General features: G+C 40.3%; 1 protein-coding gene across 1 annotated transcript; it reads right to left on the reverse strand.

Annotated features, from left to right (window-relative positions):
* Positions 1 to 8226: 8226 nt before the first annotated feature.
* LOC120317478 (vomeronasal type-2 receptor 26-like) lies at positions 8227 to 16930 on the reverse strand. Its single transcript, XM_039364130.1, has 3 exons — positions 16673 to 16930; positions 10955 to 11081; positions 8227 to 9137 (listed from the first exon to the last, which is right to left on the reverse strand). The coding sequence occupies exons 1-3, from the start codon at positions 16928 to 16930 to the stop codon at positions 8227 to 8229; spliced, it is 1296 nt and encodes a 431-aa protein (XP_039220064.1).
* Between the last annotated feature and the right edge of the window lie 2050 nt (positions 16931 to 18980).

Below are 18980 nucleotides of genomic sequence, written 5' to 3' on the forward strand. Positions count from 1 at the left end.
TACCTATACTTCTTAATCTAGTCCCCCCAGGGAATTGCAAACCAACAATATCTGAAAGACTACCTTCCTTCCACTCTACAAGATTTTATCTTCATGTCTGTCCTGAATAGTTTATAGAGATGTTGCTGTGAAACACGACCTTGTGTTTTTCCAGACATTGTATGGAATGCTTTGTGTGTTTTGTCATAAAGAAGAATTATAACATGATAGCAGTCTTCCAATATCTCAGGGATTGCCACAAAGAAGAGGGAGGAGTCAAGCTATTCTCCAAAGCACCTGAGGGCAGGACAAGAAGCAATGGATGGAAACTAACCAAAGAGAAAAGCCACCTAAAACTAAGGAGAAATTTCCTGGTAGTTAGAACAATTAATCAGTGGAACAACTTGCCTCCAGAGGCTGTGAATGCTCCAACACGGGACATTTTAAAGAAGAAACTGAAAAAAATTGAAAAAAAGAGAGAAAAAACAGGATGCTGATTGAACAAGGAGATTTTTGATTGCAAAAATAACTGAGATATGTTTTGGAAATTAGAGGATTTGATCTATTAGATAGGGTACTATATCATCAAATAGAGGTTTGAATATGGCTAAAAGAATAGACAATTGTTAGAAATAAAAAGATTACTATAATTAGAAGGATATGATTTGAAATTAAGTTAGTGTATTTTTTATAAGATGGGGGATATAAAAATTCCAAGAGCGGCTGTATGAGGAAAGCTTTTGGTTACCCAAACATAATTAACTATGATAAAATAAAAATGGATAAAGTTATTTTGCATATTGATGGGAAATTAAAATTGAAAAAAAGTGAAAAAACTGGATACTAATTGAACAAGGAGATTTGTAATTGCAAATACAACTGAGATATGTTTTGTCTAAAAAGATATTATAAACTGATATTACTGATAGTATGTATAATATTAAGAAAATGTGATGAAGAGGTTCATATTTAATAATATAGGTATTAAGTAATAAGTATTTGTCTAGTGTAGAAAAATGAATATTATTGGAAGAAGAGAGGAGTATGGAAATATTGGATGGCGTAGTGTTGAATATCTTGATTGAAAGTTAATAAGTACCACTGAACGATAAATGCATCCAGACAACACGTTGTTTACTGAGCATCTATGATTATAAAACAAAAAAAATCAATAAAATATTTACAAAAAAAAGAGACTGGACAGCCATTTGTCTGAAATGGTATGGGGTTTCCTGCCTGAGCAGAGGATTGGATTTGATGACCTCCAAGGTCCCTTCCAACTTTATTATTATTATTATGGATCATCGCACAATCAGCCAGATGTTCAGACTGGATTTGGCATTTTGTCTACCTATTGAGTCCTTATCCAGGACCTGGGATAGGCAGATGTGGATGTTTGATGGTATTACAGATATCGTCACAGGATGGAAGCAGTTCCTAGTAAGGCCGCCTTTTGCAATTGACTAATAGCGAATTTGTCAATGCCAATAGTGTTCAAGTGGTGCTCCAGTTGTTTTGGGATTGCACCCAAGGAGCCTATTACTATTGGTACTACCCTTACTTGCTTTTGCCACAGTCTTTCTATTTCTATTTGTAGGTCTTTGTATTTTGTCATCTTCTCCAGTTCTTTCTCATCTATTTTGCTGTCTCCAGGCACTGCCACGTCCATTATCCAGACTTTTTTGTCTTTCTTATCGACAATTGTTAAGTCTGGGGTGTTATGTTGCAGGTGCTTGTCTGTTTGAATTCTGAAGTCCCAGAGCAGTTTAACTTTATCATTTTCTATGACTTTCTCTATTTTATGATCCCACCAGTTTTTGCTTACAGGCAAATAGAATTACTTGATTATTTATATTTTATAAATATAACTCTAGGATTGCCCAATTTTAGAACAACTCTGTGTTCTTACAAATTAAAAAAGAAAGAAATATCATAATATCATGAAAGATGATAGTTGGCCAGAAAGAACAATAAAATCCTTTGCTGTGCCTTTCCTAGAAATGTGATAATCTTTGCTTAAACACAAAACAAATGAAGCATAAATGTTGCTATTTTTATTCTTAAAAGGCAGAGTACTACAGTATTAATCAAAATACTTTAAAATGAGAATTTGTACTTCAAGAGTGAGAGAGTGAATGGGAAATAGAGAGAAATGGAGAAATGCATAAGAATAGATAGAAAGTATTTATTTCTCAGATTGTATTGAGCTTTGCCGCACCATTCTATACAGGCACAGACTTCAAAAGTTATTTTTGGCATTGTTTGTTCTCCAGCATGATTGGATGGAGAACCAACGGATGGGTTGTCTTAATCTATCTGCTCCGATTAGACTAAGTCTGAAATTTAGTAACGCCCCCTCTGTGCCAATTGCACCCCAGTTTTAGACTTAGTCTCTTTGCTCTAAGGCGCGTTTTGTCTTCGCTCCTGGAGCAGAAGACTTTGTATTTTCTTTCTTATTCCTTTAGCTTAGTGCTAATCCCATTTTATTAATAGATTTTGACAAGAAAATTTTTTTTCTAGTGATCATCCATCCCCAGCCTACAGCCTAACAGGCTGACAGGCTGACAGACCTTTCCCTTCGGAGAAAACCTTCCCTTTTTTCCTTTCTTACTTTGAGAGCTTTCCACCTTAAGAATCAAGCTCGTAATTGAATTTCCAGAAGGAAGAGAAATCTCCTACCAGGGGCCGTTCCTCTGCTTCAGAGGCTCCGTTTTTGATAACCGCTGCTCCGACGAGCTCCCTGCTGCCAGCTGATCGTTGGAAGATGCGAATTGCGCCCGCTGACAGCCTGCGACTCCGGAGGCAGGGTAAGCTTGCCATTTGACTGGGGGGCTCCGCAAGCGATGACGAGGCTTGTCAGGCCTGGAGGGAGCCTTTTCTAGGTCCCTCGGCCTCAGCAGACCGCCCCAGCAGCAGGAGAAAGTTTTTGGCACCGATCCAATTTTCGGAGCCTGGAGGTCTTACTAGGCCTTGGCCTGCCTCAGCATCTCTCAGCTGGCCTAATTGTCATCCATCCGCTGCATTAGGAGCCCAGGCGATTCCTCAGAACGAGGGCTCATCGCAGCTTAGGCCTCAGGCCTCAAGGCCTTCTTCTAACAGCCGTTTTTTGGGCGCAAATTTGGTGGCCGCCATTTTGAATTGACTCACGGTGGCCATTTTGTGACTGGCTGAGGCCTAGACTGCCTGTAGCTGACTACTGAGGGCAGTTTATCACCACCTGAGACAGAGGCCTCTAAAATTGACTAACATCATCTCCACAGACAGATTGGATTGGGGAGGGCCAGCTCGCTCCGGAAGACGCAGTGCCCACCAACCCCCATTGCCCACGCCCCCTCACCGGGCCGGATCATCCCTTCGGGCTCCCTTAGTAAGTTTACAACGCCGAGGGGAGGGCGTTTTTGCTAAGGTTGAGCCCAAGCAGATTCAGCATGGCAGAGAAAGAGCCGGCCAAGAGGAAGCATCCAACAGAGGCAGGTGGAAAGAATACCACCAAGCGAGCCAGGTCAAGCAGGGAGACCAATAAGCCACAGATGAGGGAGGAGAAGTCCCAAAGACTGAGAGCGGCCTCCGCAGGTCAGACAGACACAACAGGAAGGTCCATTTTTGAACCTCTTTCCTCACATTGTGCCTCAACCCCAGGGTCCTGGTCTCCCCCCAGGGGAATTCCCCAATCAGAATCAGCCACAAGAGTGGTTTCAGGGATGGCCACAACTGGCCAGGACACACTTAACTTGGGGCCCCAGGCCACATTCACCCCCACTGCAGCAGGGCTTCGCCTTCCCGAGAACCAGGCTTTGAGTCAGGACTATCTTCAGTCCATGATAGCACAGGCTGTGGCTCAATTTATGACCTCCAACACCCCACAGCCACCCTCCCAATCCATGTACCATCCCCACTCTCCAGAGATGATGGATGATCCCTCATCAGATCTGGAATCAACAGGGGCTGAACCATCTGGCCTGATTATGTCTGAGGACGAGGGCATCACTCCATCTGACCCCACCCCTCCTGTCGGTCTCTTTGACCATTCATTCTTTAATTCCCTGCTACTCAAGGCCTGCACCACTGCAAACCTCCCCCAAGAGCAGGAGACCCCACCTACAACATCCAAGGGTCCCCACGCCATATACACTGAGCCCTCAGTCTCGCAGAACCATATTCCCTGCCCTCTCCTTTTTCTGAATATAGTTCAAAAACAATGGGAGAACTTAGGATCCCTCTCAGGTCCTAGTGCAGTAGAGAGAACATTATTCAATGTTGCCCCCTCTCTGGCCTCCCTATTGGAGACTCCTGAGATTGATGAGCCCTTGAACTCATTGTTCCCCAATGCTAACATCCCTGGGGATATAAATGAGGCACTTAGGGCAGAAGATAAAAAGATTGAGTCAGCACTATGCAGGTCCCACCAGGCATCAGCCTGGGCAACAAAGGCGGCAACATCCATGGCCTTCTTTGCCAGGGCTTCGGTCCTATGGTTATGGGAGCTCCAGGATATGACCCCCCCGGACCAACTCAGAGCTCACCAGAATCTGGGTAAGCTAGTGGCCACATCTCAATACCTAGCCGACGCTTCCCTGCACATGGCCCGGACCATCGCGGCAGACATCTCCGCACGAAGGCTCCTTTGGCTCACGAACTGGCGAGCAGACACCAAGGCCAAGTGGCATCTGGCCTCTAAACCTTACACAGGTGGACATCTTTTTGGTTAGGCACTAGAGCCATACCTAACCGAAGGTAAGGACAAACGTAAAACTTTGGTTAACACAACAAAGAAAGGAGACAGGCGTTCGGGGAACAGCATGTCGCAGAGTAATTACAGAAGGCAGCCCTTTCGGCCAGCTCCATCCTGAGACTAGGCCCAGGCTTCTCGATCCTCCTTTCAGAGACAGGAACGGCAACAAGTTCATTCAGCATACAGAGGCAGATCACAGTTCCAGACCAAGCGACCCTTTTGAGGCACAGGGGGCCGTTCCTTTAAACGAGGCAAGTGATCTCGCAGTCTCACCTCCCATAGGAGGCAGGCTGGCCCTTTATTCCAGCACTTGGGCAGCCACCACTACAGATGCATGGGTGTTAGCCACCGTCACCCAAGGTCTGAGGCTAGAATTTTGTTCCCACCCACCTCACAGATTCCGCTCTTGCCCTATTCCAACGAGCAGGACCAGAGCTGATCTTATGTCAGAAGCCATAGCTCATTTATTACAAATACAAGCAATTGAACCAGTACCACAAGACCAAGAAGGACGAGGGTTTTACTCAAACCTCTTCGTCATTCCCAAGACTTCGGGGGGCTGGAGGGCAATTTTAGACTTGAAAGGTCTAAACCTTTACTTGAGATATAAGAAATTTAAGATGCAATCACTTCAATCAATCTTGGCTAGCATCAGACAAGCTGACTTTCTTACCTCGATAGACCTGACTGAGGCATGTTTGCACATTCCTATTTTTCCTGACCACCGCAAATTCCTCAGATTCAGTTATGCCCGACGCCACTACCAGTACAGAGCCCTATCATTTGGCCTCTCATCTGCACCGAGAGTATTTACAAAGGTACTGGCAGTGCTCGCAGCCCACCTTAGACAAATTCCCATCAGAGTTCAATGCTATTTAGATGACATACTAATTCAGTCATCATCATTCCAAAATGCTCAGTCAGACCTCGCCCTAGCCATCAAGGTTTTTCAGGAGCACGGTTTTTCTGTTAATTTCCAGAAAAGTCATACCGTACCAACAACTCGGCTCCTCCATTTGGGCGCTGTTATAGACACAGACAATTGTAAGGTCTACCTATCTCAAGACCGACGGAACTCTATTCAGACCCTTGTACGTCAAATCCGCAAGGACAGAGTAGTCACATTGGCATCCTTATCACAACTACTGGAAGATGGTGTCCTGCATGCAAATTGTGCCATGGGCACGTCTCCATGCCAGAGAATTACAGTGGCTTCTCCTTCCATTTCAGAGACTTCACACCAGCACATCCCACCAGAAGGTCCGAGTTCCACGGTCGGTGTTGAACTCCCTTCGATGGTGGGACTCTCCGGCACTGTCATGGGGAATAGAATTCAAAGAACCAGACAGGATCACCATCACCACAGATGCAAGTCTGTTTGGGTGGGGGGCACACCTCCACACACACTGGGCCCAGGGTCAGTGGTCCAGGCAGGATCTAAAGAACAATATAAACTGGCTGGAACTCAGAGCCATACACATGGCCCTAAAGAGATTCAGCAGCTTAGTACAGGGCCAGCATGTCCTGATTTTAACCGACAACATCACAGCCAAGGCCCATGTCAACAGACAGGGGGGAACAAGGTCCAAGCCTCTCATGCAGGAGGCCAAATTGCTGGGGTCTTGGGCGGAACTGAATCTTGCCTCCATCAGGGCGGAGCACATTTCTGGAGTGGCCAACCAGCAGGCGGACTCACTGAGCAGAGTCACCGTGGACCATTCCGAATGGCAGCTGGATCCGAAGGTCTTCAGAGAGATTGTGGACAGGTTTGGTTCCCCAACCTTAGACCTTTTTGCCTCCCCAACCAACTCACAGCTTCCCAGATTCCTTTCCAGGTTCCCGTCTCCATCAGCGGAAGGAACAGATGCACTCCGCAGTCCCTGGTCCAGGAAACTACTCTATGCCTTCCCTCCCCTACCGCTTCTACCTGCCACGATCAGGAATATCCTTCACGAACAAGCAGAGGTCCTCCTGGTTGCGCCTCATTGGCCGAGACGATCGTGGTTCGCCGACCTGATGGAGCTCTCCGCATCCCCTCCATGGAGGATTCCAGCCAACCGGATCTCCCTCATTCAGGGGGAGCTACGCCATCCGGACCCTCAATGGCTCCAGTTAACCGTCTGGCACTTGAGAGGCAGGCATTAGGCCAAGACTCATATTTGTTAAGGGTCATAGCCATGATCCAGCAATCCAGGCGACCCTCGACGAATAGAATATACGATGCCACGTGGGAAAGCTTCTGTAATTGGTGTTTAGCTCACAAAATTGACCTATTGGCGGTTTCAGTGCCAGTCATCTTGGAGTTTCTGATGGATGGTCTGGACAAAGGGCTTTCCACAAGCACCATCCGTAGGCAGGTAGCAGCACTTGCCACAGTTATTTCCTGTGGCAATGAATCCTTAACACAGCACTCTATGATAAGCTCCTTCCTAAAAGGAGCTAACAACGCCAGACCACCAACTGTACATAGATACCCCTCCTGGGACTTTCATCAGGTTTTACAGGCTCTTGTTTCACCACCCTTTGAACCTATTGACACTTGTTTGTTCAAACATTTATCAATGAAGGTGGCATTTCTTGTTGCTGTAACTTCAGCCAGAAGGATATCTGAGCTGGCTGCCCTGTCAGTAAGGAAGGACCTGTGTATTTTCCATAAGGACAGGATAACCCTTAGGTTAGACCCCCTCCTTCGTGCCCAAGGTTAATTCCCTGTATCATAGATCTCAGGAAATAGTTTTGCCGGACTTCTGTCCTAACCCATCTAATGACATAGAGGTTCAGTGGAACAAATTGGATGTGCGCAGGGCTTTATATTGTTATATACAGAGAACCTCATCCTTCTGCAAACAGAGGCTCTGTTTGTGTCATTTCACCCTTTGTCATTAGGACAAAAGGTTTCTTCACCCACTATAGGCAGGTGGATTAGAGCTTGTATCTCTCTGGCATACCAGACTCAGTCACTGCAAGCTCCCAGGCATATCACGGCCCATTCCACCCGGGGCGCAGCTACTACAGCTGCCTGGTCTACTCAGGCCTCCGTAGAGGAAATTTGTAGAGCAGCAACATGGGCATCACCCTCTTCCTTTGTCCGTCACTACAAGATGGATATTTATGCCTCTTCTATGGCTTCATTTGGCCGCAAGGTTCTAGAGCACGCATTAACGTTGGATGGCACCCAGGCCCAATCTAATTTCCCACCCTAGGGACACTGGGCTTTGGTATGTCCCATCCGTGGGTTCTCCATCCAATCATGCTGGAGAAAGGGGCGTTGTCTTACATGAACGCCTTTTGTCAGCATGATGATGGAGAATCCACTCCCTCCCATTAGGTCAGTTGTCCTGGTTCCCATATTGTTCAGACGCATCGGACTAAAGTCTGAGTATCGCCTTAGCCTAAAACTGGGGTGCAATTGGCAGAGAGGGGGCGTTACTAAATTTCAGACTTAGTCTAATTGGAGCAGATAGATTAAGACAACCCATCCATGGATTCTCCATCATCATGCTGAGAAAAGGCGTTCAGGTAAGACAACGCCCCTTTCTTATTAATTGTCCTTTGCTATTTAGATCAGGTCTCAAAATGATGATATAACATTTTGGAGCAAAGATGCAACTCAGTAATCCAGTGCTGGAAGCCAAAATGGAGAAGATCTCCACAGCCACCATGTATTTCCCTTTGGTACTTAGATAAGTTGGGACAAAAGACAACCATACACTGCAAAAGATCAACATACTGAAGGTTATAAATTTGGCTTCGTTAAATGTGTCTGGCAATTTCCGAGCAAAGAAAGCTACCATGAAGCTGATGACAGCCAGAAAACCCAAGTAGCCCAGAATATAATAAAACATGTTGCCTAATCCTTCATTACATTCCACTACAATTTCTTCAGGCAGAGTTGTCATATCTAAATTTAGAAATGGAGGATCAGTACTCAGCCATATCACACAAATACATGTTTGAATAAGTGAGCCACACAAAACAATAGCAAATGCAAATCTTTTCCCTACCCATTTCCTTATTCCAGCTCCTGGTTTAGTAGCCATGAAAGCAAGAACCACTATGATTGTTTTGGCCAGGACAGAAGAAACAACCACTGAGAAGATGATCCCAAATGTAGTTTGTCGGAAAAGGCAAGTCAGTAACTGGGGGCAGCCGATGAACAACAGAGAACAGAGAAAGCAGAGAAGGAGTGAAATAAGGAGTATGTAAGTGAGAATTTGGTTGTTAGCTTTGACAATGGGAGTCTTCCAGTGCTTAATAAAGATTCCAAGCACCAAGACTGTGGTTGTAGAAAGAGCAAGAGCCACAACAGACAAACCTATGCCTAGAGGATCAAGATAACTCAGGTAATTTACTTCCTTGGAAAGGCATTGATTTTTTTCTTTGTTAGGATATTGATCTTCAGGGCATTTGAAGCAGTCATTCATATCTTGGAGAAAGGGAGAGAAACAGAGAGGACATAAAATGGTGCTATCATCCTTGTAGATTTGATCTAGATTTTCTCATACTGTGAAACAATGTTATTAGTTATAATACAATGTAATTAATAATTAGGGAAATTCCAAAATATTCTTTTAATTTAGGACAGAACCTAGGGTCCTTGCAAGTGGAATCCTTCTGATGAGCTTGTCCTGAAATTCCCAAACTGGTTTTTAGTGGATAAATTGGTTGCATTTGGCAATTAATTAATTAGGTATACTGTAACTAATTGATATATTGTAAAAGAAAACACTAGTAAAAGAAAAAAACACTAATCCAGTTTTTATTGAAAAACATTTACAACCCTTTATGCATTTCCAACCCGCCATTGCATAGGAAAAATGAATTCTACTAAGAAGCTGAATTCTAGGGCAGTTGAGATAGGAGCTATCATTAATAAAATGTGAAAACATTTAACATTCTAGCTATCAGTTGTTTCATCCTCCCAGTGTTCCATTGATTATTGCCTCTGATTACAGGGCACACTGATCCACAAAATGAAAGTAGCCTGGTGCATTAGGCCAACTCTGCTTAGATGATGATTCAGTGTATTTGGATAAACTATGATGATGTCACACATCAAGGAAGCAAATTATATAATTTGCAACAGTCACACCAGGTCATTTTAATGACAGTCAATATGAAATTTGCACCACTTGGACAAACGGTTGACTCCAATCCTACAGGTCTTTAGGAAGGTGGATAAGATATTATTTCCCCCCCAAGTTTTGGGATCCCAATGTGAGAGTTATAGCAGTTTTCATTTTTCTTTATCATTTTATTGCTTGATATGCTTTAATGTCTTATGTTATTCTGTTCCAATTATGTCATGATTTTTGTCTTTTGTACACTGTTCAGAGTTACATAGTTTGGGGGGATGAGAAGCAGAGTCACTTAAGTTAAGAACCAATAAAATTATATAATAAATAAATTTGGACCCAATACATATCTCTGCCTAACTCCTCTCCTTATTGCTATTTTTTTAGTGATATATCCTTGATTATTGCACCTGGTATTCAATCTTATATTTTCATGAATATTAATGAGCAGCAGAAACAAACTTTTGTCTATTGTGTATTCAAATTTATACTGCAGTTTAGATCTAAATCTGGTATCAAAAGCTGACCTAAAGTAGGTGTTGTAGCACCATAGCATGGTCTAATGTTGATTGGCCTGCTCTAAACCCAGCATGTTCATCCCTCCAAGTGTCTTCAAATACAAACCAGTCACTTAATTTATCTTGCAGATGTTTAGCCTATATTTTGTTGATCAGACTTAATGAACTATTTGGTCAAAGTTAGATGGATCATGTCTTTTGATCAAATCCCAATTTTTTGGTATAATGGAACAGCAAGTGAAGCTAACAATCTATTGCTATGAAAGGTGAAGCTAACAATCTATTGCTATGAAAAATGAAAACCCCCATTCCAAATTATTTTTTATTACTTGACATGTACCGTAATAAAATCTGAATTAGGGGCTTTCCTACATTTCAGCTGTTTAATTGTATTTCTGAATATGGGGGCCAATTGGGAAGAGAGATCACATCCAGCTCCAGATTCAGCAAGAATTTTTCAGGTATAGAAGCAGAATGAACTTTGATTATTTATGAAGCATTTTTTCACCATACATTCTTATAACTCACATCAAAAGTATAGCATAACACGGGAAGTATTCATATATCTTCCTCTTCCATCATGCTGTACAATAAAACTAAATTTATGACATATATGTTTTATTTGTAGTTTATATTATGGTGTTCCCTACCTGTCTGGTTGGAAATCTTTCCTGATGGGCATTCAACACAACTATAGCAGCAAAATGGTTCCCCTTCTTTGCTTTGTCTGCTATAGCCTGGAAGACAGCGGTGGTTACACAGAGACAAGGGCACAACCTGCCCATGGGAAAGAAAAATCCATTTATCCACATTTGTTATTTAGTTAAGCTTCAACATGGTGTTGTACTCAAATCGTGGTATCATGGACTTTAGGGTGATTTTGTGCCCAAAATATTGTTAACCCATGGAGGATGAGAACCTTCACTCCCAGATTGTAGGTATTGGTTTTGAATTCTATCAAATGCTATGGATAGAAGCAACACTGGTTGAATACTTCATTCTAGCCTTCTCTATCTTGGTAAGGAAATTGATAAACAGGTATCAACATAAATTCCCAGGGTTTTCAGCAATATCTGAAAACTTACTCATTGACTGTATGGACATTCTTATCCCAAAAGTGTTTTTTTTCTCCAAAAGGCAATAGGGCTTTATTGGGTGTTTTTCTTTGAAAATGTTTTGCTTCTCATCCAAGAAGCTTCTTTGGAATAACCATGACCTGGATGATTGAGAACCCCTATAGACATTATGGACTTTCTTGCTCTCTCTCTCTTTTTAAAACCACTGTTAGTTTTGAGAATCTACATCTAATACCTCTAAACATATAATTAATATCTTTTTGACATCTTTCTGTAACCCCAAGGACTAGATGTTTTGAAACGCTTTCTGTTATTTCTTACATTTATATTCTACTTACATAATCATCTTTTTTCCCCTGCAGCAAAGTAGAACGAACTGAAAGATAGTGTCTGTCTCCAAGCCACCCATGGCTGAGAATGGATTTGAATCTGACTCTCTCAAATTTTAGTTCAAACTCTTCATCGTATATCATACTTTTACATTTTCACATGATTTATTCACAAACATTTTGTTCAAAGATAGTGTTATAACCCATCTTATAGGAAATGGACTCATGAGGAAACTGATGTGATGGAATGTGCACCTGAAGAAGTAGTGGGGTTTAGGAGAGTTTTGGCAATACAGAGCTTTCTCAGAGAAAGGCCTGGATTAAGTCCTGAGTTGAATAGAGGAAATTAAAGTAAACAATAATAATAACAACAACAAGAACAACAACAATAACAATAATAATAAAGTTGGAAGGGACCTTGGAGGTCATATAGTCCAACCCCCTGCTCAGGCAGGAAACCCTATACCATTTCAGACAAATGGCTGTCCACTTTTTTCTTAAAAACTTCCAGTGTTGGAGCATTTACAGCTTTTGGAGGCAGATTGTAAGTAAACTCACCCTAGAATCTCTCATGATATATCTAGTAGGTTAGAAATAGCTTTAGTTTGCCAAGATTCTGTCTTGTAAGCAAATAAATATGTAAATATGTAAGCAAATAAAGGATTGAACTTGATTGAATATTGCTGTGTCCTCTCTGATCTTGAACCTGAGTCTAGGTTTGGGGGATCTCAACTTGTTTGCTCCACATTTACTTTTATTTACTTTTTATTTACCAAGCTACTTGTTTTGTGCCCCTCCTTGGCATTTCATTCAACTCATGGTGTCTTATGTCCATCATTTAGTTCTGTAATGATATTTTCTTATTTGACTTAACCAATCAGAGGAGAGCTGCAAGGATTTATGAAATGGGGAAATGTGTTACTTACAATTCCCATAGCTGACCGTAACCCTTAATGAGGATGAATGTGACTCAAACATGCACGAGGTTTAGTGAAGACGCAAACTTTATATCTTGGTGTTTAGTCCTACCTCTCCAAATGTATAATGCCAGGTGATAATCTTCTCATTAATAGACAACTGTTTGTCCCATGGAGCTTGAGGATCCATTTTCCCAACTTTCACTTTTAAGAAAGATTGATTTGGAAAAGTTATCCAGTTGATAATATCAAATCCACCTACTAATTCATCATTCTCATTAAAAAACAAGATGTCTCCGGCGGAGTTGTTAAATGAGATCTCCTTCAGAAAAGGGTGGATCTTTAGGTAAAGAAAACCAAGGGTAGGTTTCACAAAATTGTATTTACCTGTTTATTTCTGAACTACAGTACAGTACCATTGACAGTAGCATCCACTTTTGAAACATCTCAACAGTTTGCAATAGATGTACCTACTGAAAATCAAGGCACTAAAATAGTTAAATTTATAATTCAGAAGAACAAAGGAGAAAAGTAGCAATAATAATTAAAATTAGCAATATAAGCAATTAAAGTCTGGTATACAAGTTTAGGTGTTTCAGCATCAGCTCCAAAACCAGTTCTGTCCTCTGAGTCTGAAAACTGTTAAGCAGCAAACTAGTGGTAGAGTGCCTACTTGTGTTTCAGGTTTCATACACAAGTTTATTTCTCACCCATGATTGAACAGTGGATTCACTCTGTTTATTTTGTATCAGCCAGACCTTACTGAGGAGTAAAACTAGCTTCTTTGAGAGACTGAATCTCTTCTTCAAGATCTAACTGCTGACAAGGCCTCTGAAAAGGGGTAGAATCATTAAATTATTCATCTCTATTCCATTGGAATGACTTAATGGTCTATCTGTGCCAAATTGTCTATTACCCGCCAAGTCATGACACAAATTAAGAAGTATGGGACAAAGGTTAAGAAGTATGATGACATTGGGACCCATATATTGTCATTTGATGGCATTTGCAGATTGTTGTAGGTGCCTATGCTAGGAATGTAAATTAATTATTTTAGATTTAATTGCTTTTCATCCCACTATAAGCTCATGAAGGAAACTAGCTTTGAAGGAAAAGATGTTGCAGAGAAACAGTAGATGGGGAAAAATGATCCCTTTCAGTTTGGGTAGTTTGTCCGTACTCAAATGAACAGGTATATATTCAACTGCTTTTTGTATAATGACTTGGTGAGTAATCAAATTCTTTAGAGTTTAATGACTGAACCACAGTCCTACTTGGTAGGAATAACACATATTCTACCTCCTAAATTGCTATCTACTCATTAAAAAGGTAGGCTTGCTTAATGTGAAGGACATTACCTGAAAATGTTGTAATTTGGAAGACTCAACATAGTGTTCATCAATCCCCAATCTGTGTTTACTTCTGGATGAATATATAGCATGGAAAGCATGAGCCACAGCATAGATTGCATTGTAGATGCTGTAGCTTTGACTAGTCATCTGCATTTCAAAAAGAGGTCCAGGAATGTTCTCCAGCTGCTCATTTCCAGTGCAGGATGTCAGCTGATTCTCCCTTGTACCTGCATCTTCAAATGCACAGTCAAATGTTTGTTCCCAGAAAAGCTTGACAAAGCCATCCGCTTCAGAACCTGGATTCAAATTGTGAAGGAAATTTTGGAAATCCTTCACCTCCTTAGAATGAATTGCAAATGATAAGGCTCCATGGAAAATCTGTATACTTATCTGTCTGTGAAATGTTTCAGATGAGAAATCCCAAGGAGCAGTCACAACCCACACTTTGTCAATAGGATGTAATTCAAAATTGTCAACCATGAACTCCAACCAATGAATAGCCAACATGGCGTGTGTATCCGCCTTTGCAATAACTACACTGGCATTTGACTTATGGAGAGATAGAAGTATATTCTTTAATTGATTGACCAGTTTATCCAGGTGAAAAAAATACTCATGTTTAGGTGTTCTCTCTGTGAAGGCTATACAGATCTCTCTCTCAAAAAGCAGATGTGTTAAGGTCTGCACAAATATTTCCCCTTTCTCATCTCCTAGAGCAATGATCCCAACCCATTTCCATTGAAAATATAATAGAAGCTGGACAAGTCCATTCACTGATAAGTTTCACTAAGAGTCATCTGGTATATGAAAGCAAGTTGATATTTTTCTCTTACTGCTGGAGAAAAGAAGTTATAGGTGACCTAGAAAAGATTAGAGAGATTTTCATCATTGGGTTAGCAGAGTTTATCCATTTGTTTGACACCTATATTTTTTTTCTCATTTTCAAGAATTTCAGACATTTTTAAAGAAAGGCAATGAAGACAATATGATGTATCATATGATGTTGGACTGGCAGTGAAGAGATCTAGGTTCTAATTCCTCATCAGTAATTTATTTATTGGTAATTTTTGGTAATTTATTTATTGGTAATTATTGGTAATTTTGGGACAATTGTTCTTTTTAGCCAATCTACTTTACAGGGTTGGTACTAGGGGTGGGAGGGTTAGAAATGTGAAATTCTAGAAAAGGTGGAATATATAGTTAACAATGCACACAGAATGTCATCCCATTTTAAACTTTTATTCCTATTTTAACTGAGCATTGGGCCAAAAGACCTTATATCGAAAAAATTCCTCTAATATATAGTTCCAAAATGGAAGAGGAATGAGAACAACAGAATTTGTTTCACTTAGGGGGATCTCAGACTTGTTTTCTCTACTAGATTTACCAGTTTCTTTCAATTTTTGTTTTCCTTTTAAGTCATTTTAATCTCCAGAATTCTGAAATTCTAATCTGCTTTCAAGGGATTTTATATTATGTTATTAGAGAAAGATCAATGCTGGATCTTGTTAAATCCCATGAAATAGCTGGATACTTCCAGTTCATCTGAGGGCTATCCAGAGTTGGCATGGTATGAGCTGATGTCATTTGAGGTGGGATTTCAGGTGGTTTAAGGTTTAAGGGGTGAATTAGATGTTTTCTTCAAATCCAATACTGCACACTTTGATATAGAAACTATTTTTATAAAGGCAAAGAAAAAATCTATACTGTTGTGCTGTACCTGGAATCTCAGGGGAGACTATTATATATTGTATAATATATTTTGTAAGATTAGGCATTGTTTTCCCAATCTCTACCAAATTTGCTGGAAAGATATCATATTAATGTTTAGTATCCTTGCCTGAAGATTATGCCATTCAAGTGTTCCTGATCATCACTTTCGTAAACTATCAAAACTGGAATGGAATGGAGTGGAATGGCATGGAAAGGAAGGAAGGAAGTCTTGTCATTGCCTCATTTCACAAGTTTGATAGGTAAATAGTGAAATAGAAAGAGAGATAGATGGAAAGATACTATTTCCCAAAGTAGCCTGCAATTCTTGCTTACTTTGACAGTTTCCCACTCAAGTCTTTACAAGGTCCAGCTCTGTTTAGCTTTTGAGAGATAACAAAATTCACTGAGTGCTGCTAGGAGTAAGTGACTCTAGTTTTTAGCTGACACACCAGCTTTATTATTGCCTTTTTTCCAAGAGTTTGATGGGTAGCTAGATAGTGAGATAGAGAGTGTTGGATGGATACAATTTCACAAAGTAGCCTACAATTCTTGCATATTTGACAATTTTCCACTCATGTCTTAACAAAGTCCAACTCTGTTTGGCTTTTGAAACCTAACAAAATTCACTAAGCGCTTCCAAGGCCGAATGACTCTATTTTTTAGTTGACACACCACTTCAGATTGGATTGTTGCAATGATCAGGATTCTTTTGCAATTCTTTGAAGCAAAGTGATTTAACACTTTCCCCGCACCAACATCAATTTAAAAGGGTTTATTCTTCAGCTAAAAACCCAAATATTTTCTATTTTTCAGTCTCTCTTAAATCTCCCTGTCAAGTGAACAAACAAAATAAATTTGAATTGCCATAATAATATTATTTTCAACTTATTACACTCTGGTTTCTCTCAAGTGGACTTTTTATTTTCACACTGGTTATTTTCATTTTACTGATAGAAACTTTCATTATCTCTACCATCTTACCTGGGAAATTTTGTAGAGAGTTAAGATGGAGGCCATGTATAGAGTGATTTCAGAATCAAGACCCCCAATGGCTGCTATCAGATTCCTTTCAACATCACACTTGTAATTGGGGACCGTCTTGTTATGGCGAGATACAAGGTTCAGCGTATTTTGATAAGCCATGCGTGCACTGAAGTAACTTTCATAGATCTGGAACCCCAAGGTGATGTTGGGTAAAAGTTTTAGGTTCTCATTGATCTCATTCACAGCAAACACCATTGACAGAACATGCTGATAATTCTTGGGCACTGTGCTAGAACAAGAAGAACATTGTATGTATGCACACACAATCTTGTACAGTTGCTGGAATCATGCTCCTGTTTAACACCCATAACGGGTATACATAACTTATAACAAAATGGTTGCAGCTAGAGGTTGTTGTACTTTAAAATAATTTTGTAGTTTTGAAATATATATATTTAGAGTTGTATGGGCAGAATACCGATGGAAGGAAGGGAGGAAAGAAGGAAGGAAGGAAGGAAGAAAGGAAGGAAGGAAGATGTGCTAAGGATCAAATGAGTTCCCTTACTGCACTGCATTCTATTCTTCCTCAGATGTTATTTAACTAAATGAAGGAATGTCCAGTCAGCTAGGATACATTAGAAAATACTGTCTAGCAGCAAGAATTAACCTAGAGGATATTCTATTTTTAGAATACAAGATGTTTTCGAATGCTTAATTTATATATTATATAAAAGGCAATATGAGGAACTATGGATAAAAATAAAAGTCATTGTGAAAACAGAAGTGGTATAAATACATTTTCAAAATTTTAAAGAAGCTTTCAGGACAAGCTATCATGGAAGTATGAGAAAATGGAGGATGAAAGCCTTGGACGACAGAAAAGATATATATAATTGAATGTAGACTGCCATATCAAGAAAATTGAGAGGTCAAAATGGGAAAGATGTAAGACAAAGATGCACATTCTCCATTTAACTGTGTACTGTATTTTCTAGCGTATAAGATGACTTTCTAAACCATGCAAATCGTCTCCGAAGTCGGGGGTCATCTTATATGCCGAGTCGTCTTATACGCCAGAAAATACGGTAACTTATATTTGAAATTGTTATAAGAGTGACAGGATTAGGCATGATGACAGTAGGATCAGACTTTGAAGTTGATCTCACTAAAATTCCTACTAGTTGGACTAGAAGACCTCCAAAGTCCTTCCCAACTCTGTTATTCTGTTAAATGGAAGTAGCAAGCAGTCTCCAATAGAAAAACTGCACCATGTGCCATATTTCAAACTGAGAGCAAATGAGGGGTTTTTTGGGATGTATTTGTACTAACTTTTAAACAAAACTTCCTTTCTTCCTCCCTTCTTTTCTTCCTTCTTTCCTCCCTTCTTTCCTTCCTTCCTCCCTTCCTCCCTCGCTCCTTTCCTTCCTTCCTTCCTGAAAAAAGTGATATTTTAAAAAAACTTCATTAGGCCAGGCTTATATTTGTTGATGGCTTTGTTTATATGAACAAGATGAGCTTTGTGTTCTATTAAAAAGCATAAGACCACATTCCTTTGTTTCTCATATCTACTTAGGGTGATTATTCAAACTTTAGTCCTTTTTATCAGAAAGGGAAAAAAAAGATTTCCTTACGTATACATGTCTTCAACCATTGTCTGTGGATTGTCAGTGAAGGACAATGGATTGAATTTTGGCGTGAAGAGTTGAGAAAAGATTGCACCAATGATGAAGTCTCCGGGCTGATAATACTCATGTTGAATAGGAAGGGAATAATTCACGCTACATGAATTAGGAATTGGTTTCCCCTCAATCTGTGGAAACACTAAGAGTAGCCAAAAGAAGAGCTTTGACATCTGAAAGGATGAAGAAGTACCTTTTCTTAACACCAAATCCTTTTCCTCAATCTAATACCCAGTATCATACTAAGTGCCACACTTAATGTTTTCCAGACTTCTGCACAATGTCTTCAGAAAATGATAAAAGAAACAGACTGAAATGGGGTTACTATTGCAGGTACCTATAGACTTATAAAGCTTAGTCAGTCTTTCCAGAATAGAAGATAAATCACAGCTCTTTGTGATAATGACAGGAGTTACCATCTCAAGAGTATTATAAACTCCATGGCATCAGGTGCATCAGAAATGAATAAGAAAACATGTTCATCATATCTTGCTAATAGTATCTTAGACATGGAAATCATATCTGGATTTAACATGATGGGTGGGGGAATAACATGGAGTAACTATAGGATATAGCTAAGAAAAAAGTAACTATGTTCCAATATGGTAAGAGGGCACATAGTTTCA

Source organism: Crotalus tigris, unplaced genomic scaffold (assembly GCF_016545835.1).
Source record: "Crotalus tigris isolate CLP2741 ecotype Arizona unplaced genomic scaffold, ASM1654583v1 scf7180000019652.295055, whole genome shotgun sequence".
Taxonomy (NCBI): Eukaryota; Metazoa; Chordata; class Lepidosauria; order Squamata; family Viperidae; genus Crotalus; species Crotalus tigris.

What these genes read in the sequence shown, in the direction of transcription:
- LOC120317478 (XM_039364130.1), bottom strand. Translation starts at nt 16,930, where the DNA reads ATGGTGTTTGCTGTGAATGAGATCAATGAGAACCTAAAACTTTTACCC. An exon ending in CTCTCTACAAAATTTCCCAG is followed by an intron (nt 11,082 to 16,672) that starts GTAAGATGGTAG and finishes TCCCATGGGCAG; the next exon opens with GTTGTGCCCTTGTCTCTGTG. An exon ending in AAAGATTTCCAACCAGACAG is followed by an intron (nt 9,138 to 10,954) that starts GTAGGGAACACC and finishes CCTTTCTCCAAG; the next exon opens with ATATGAATGACTGCTTCAAA.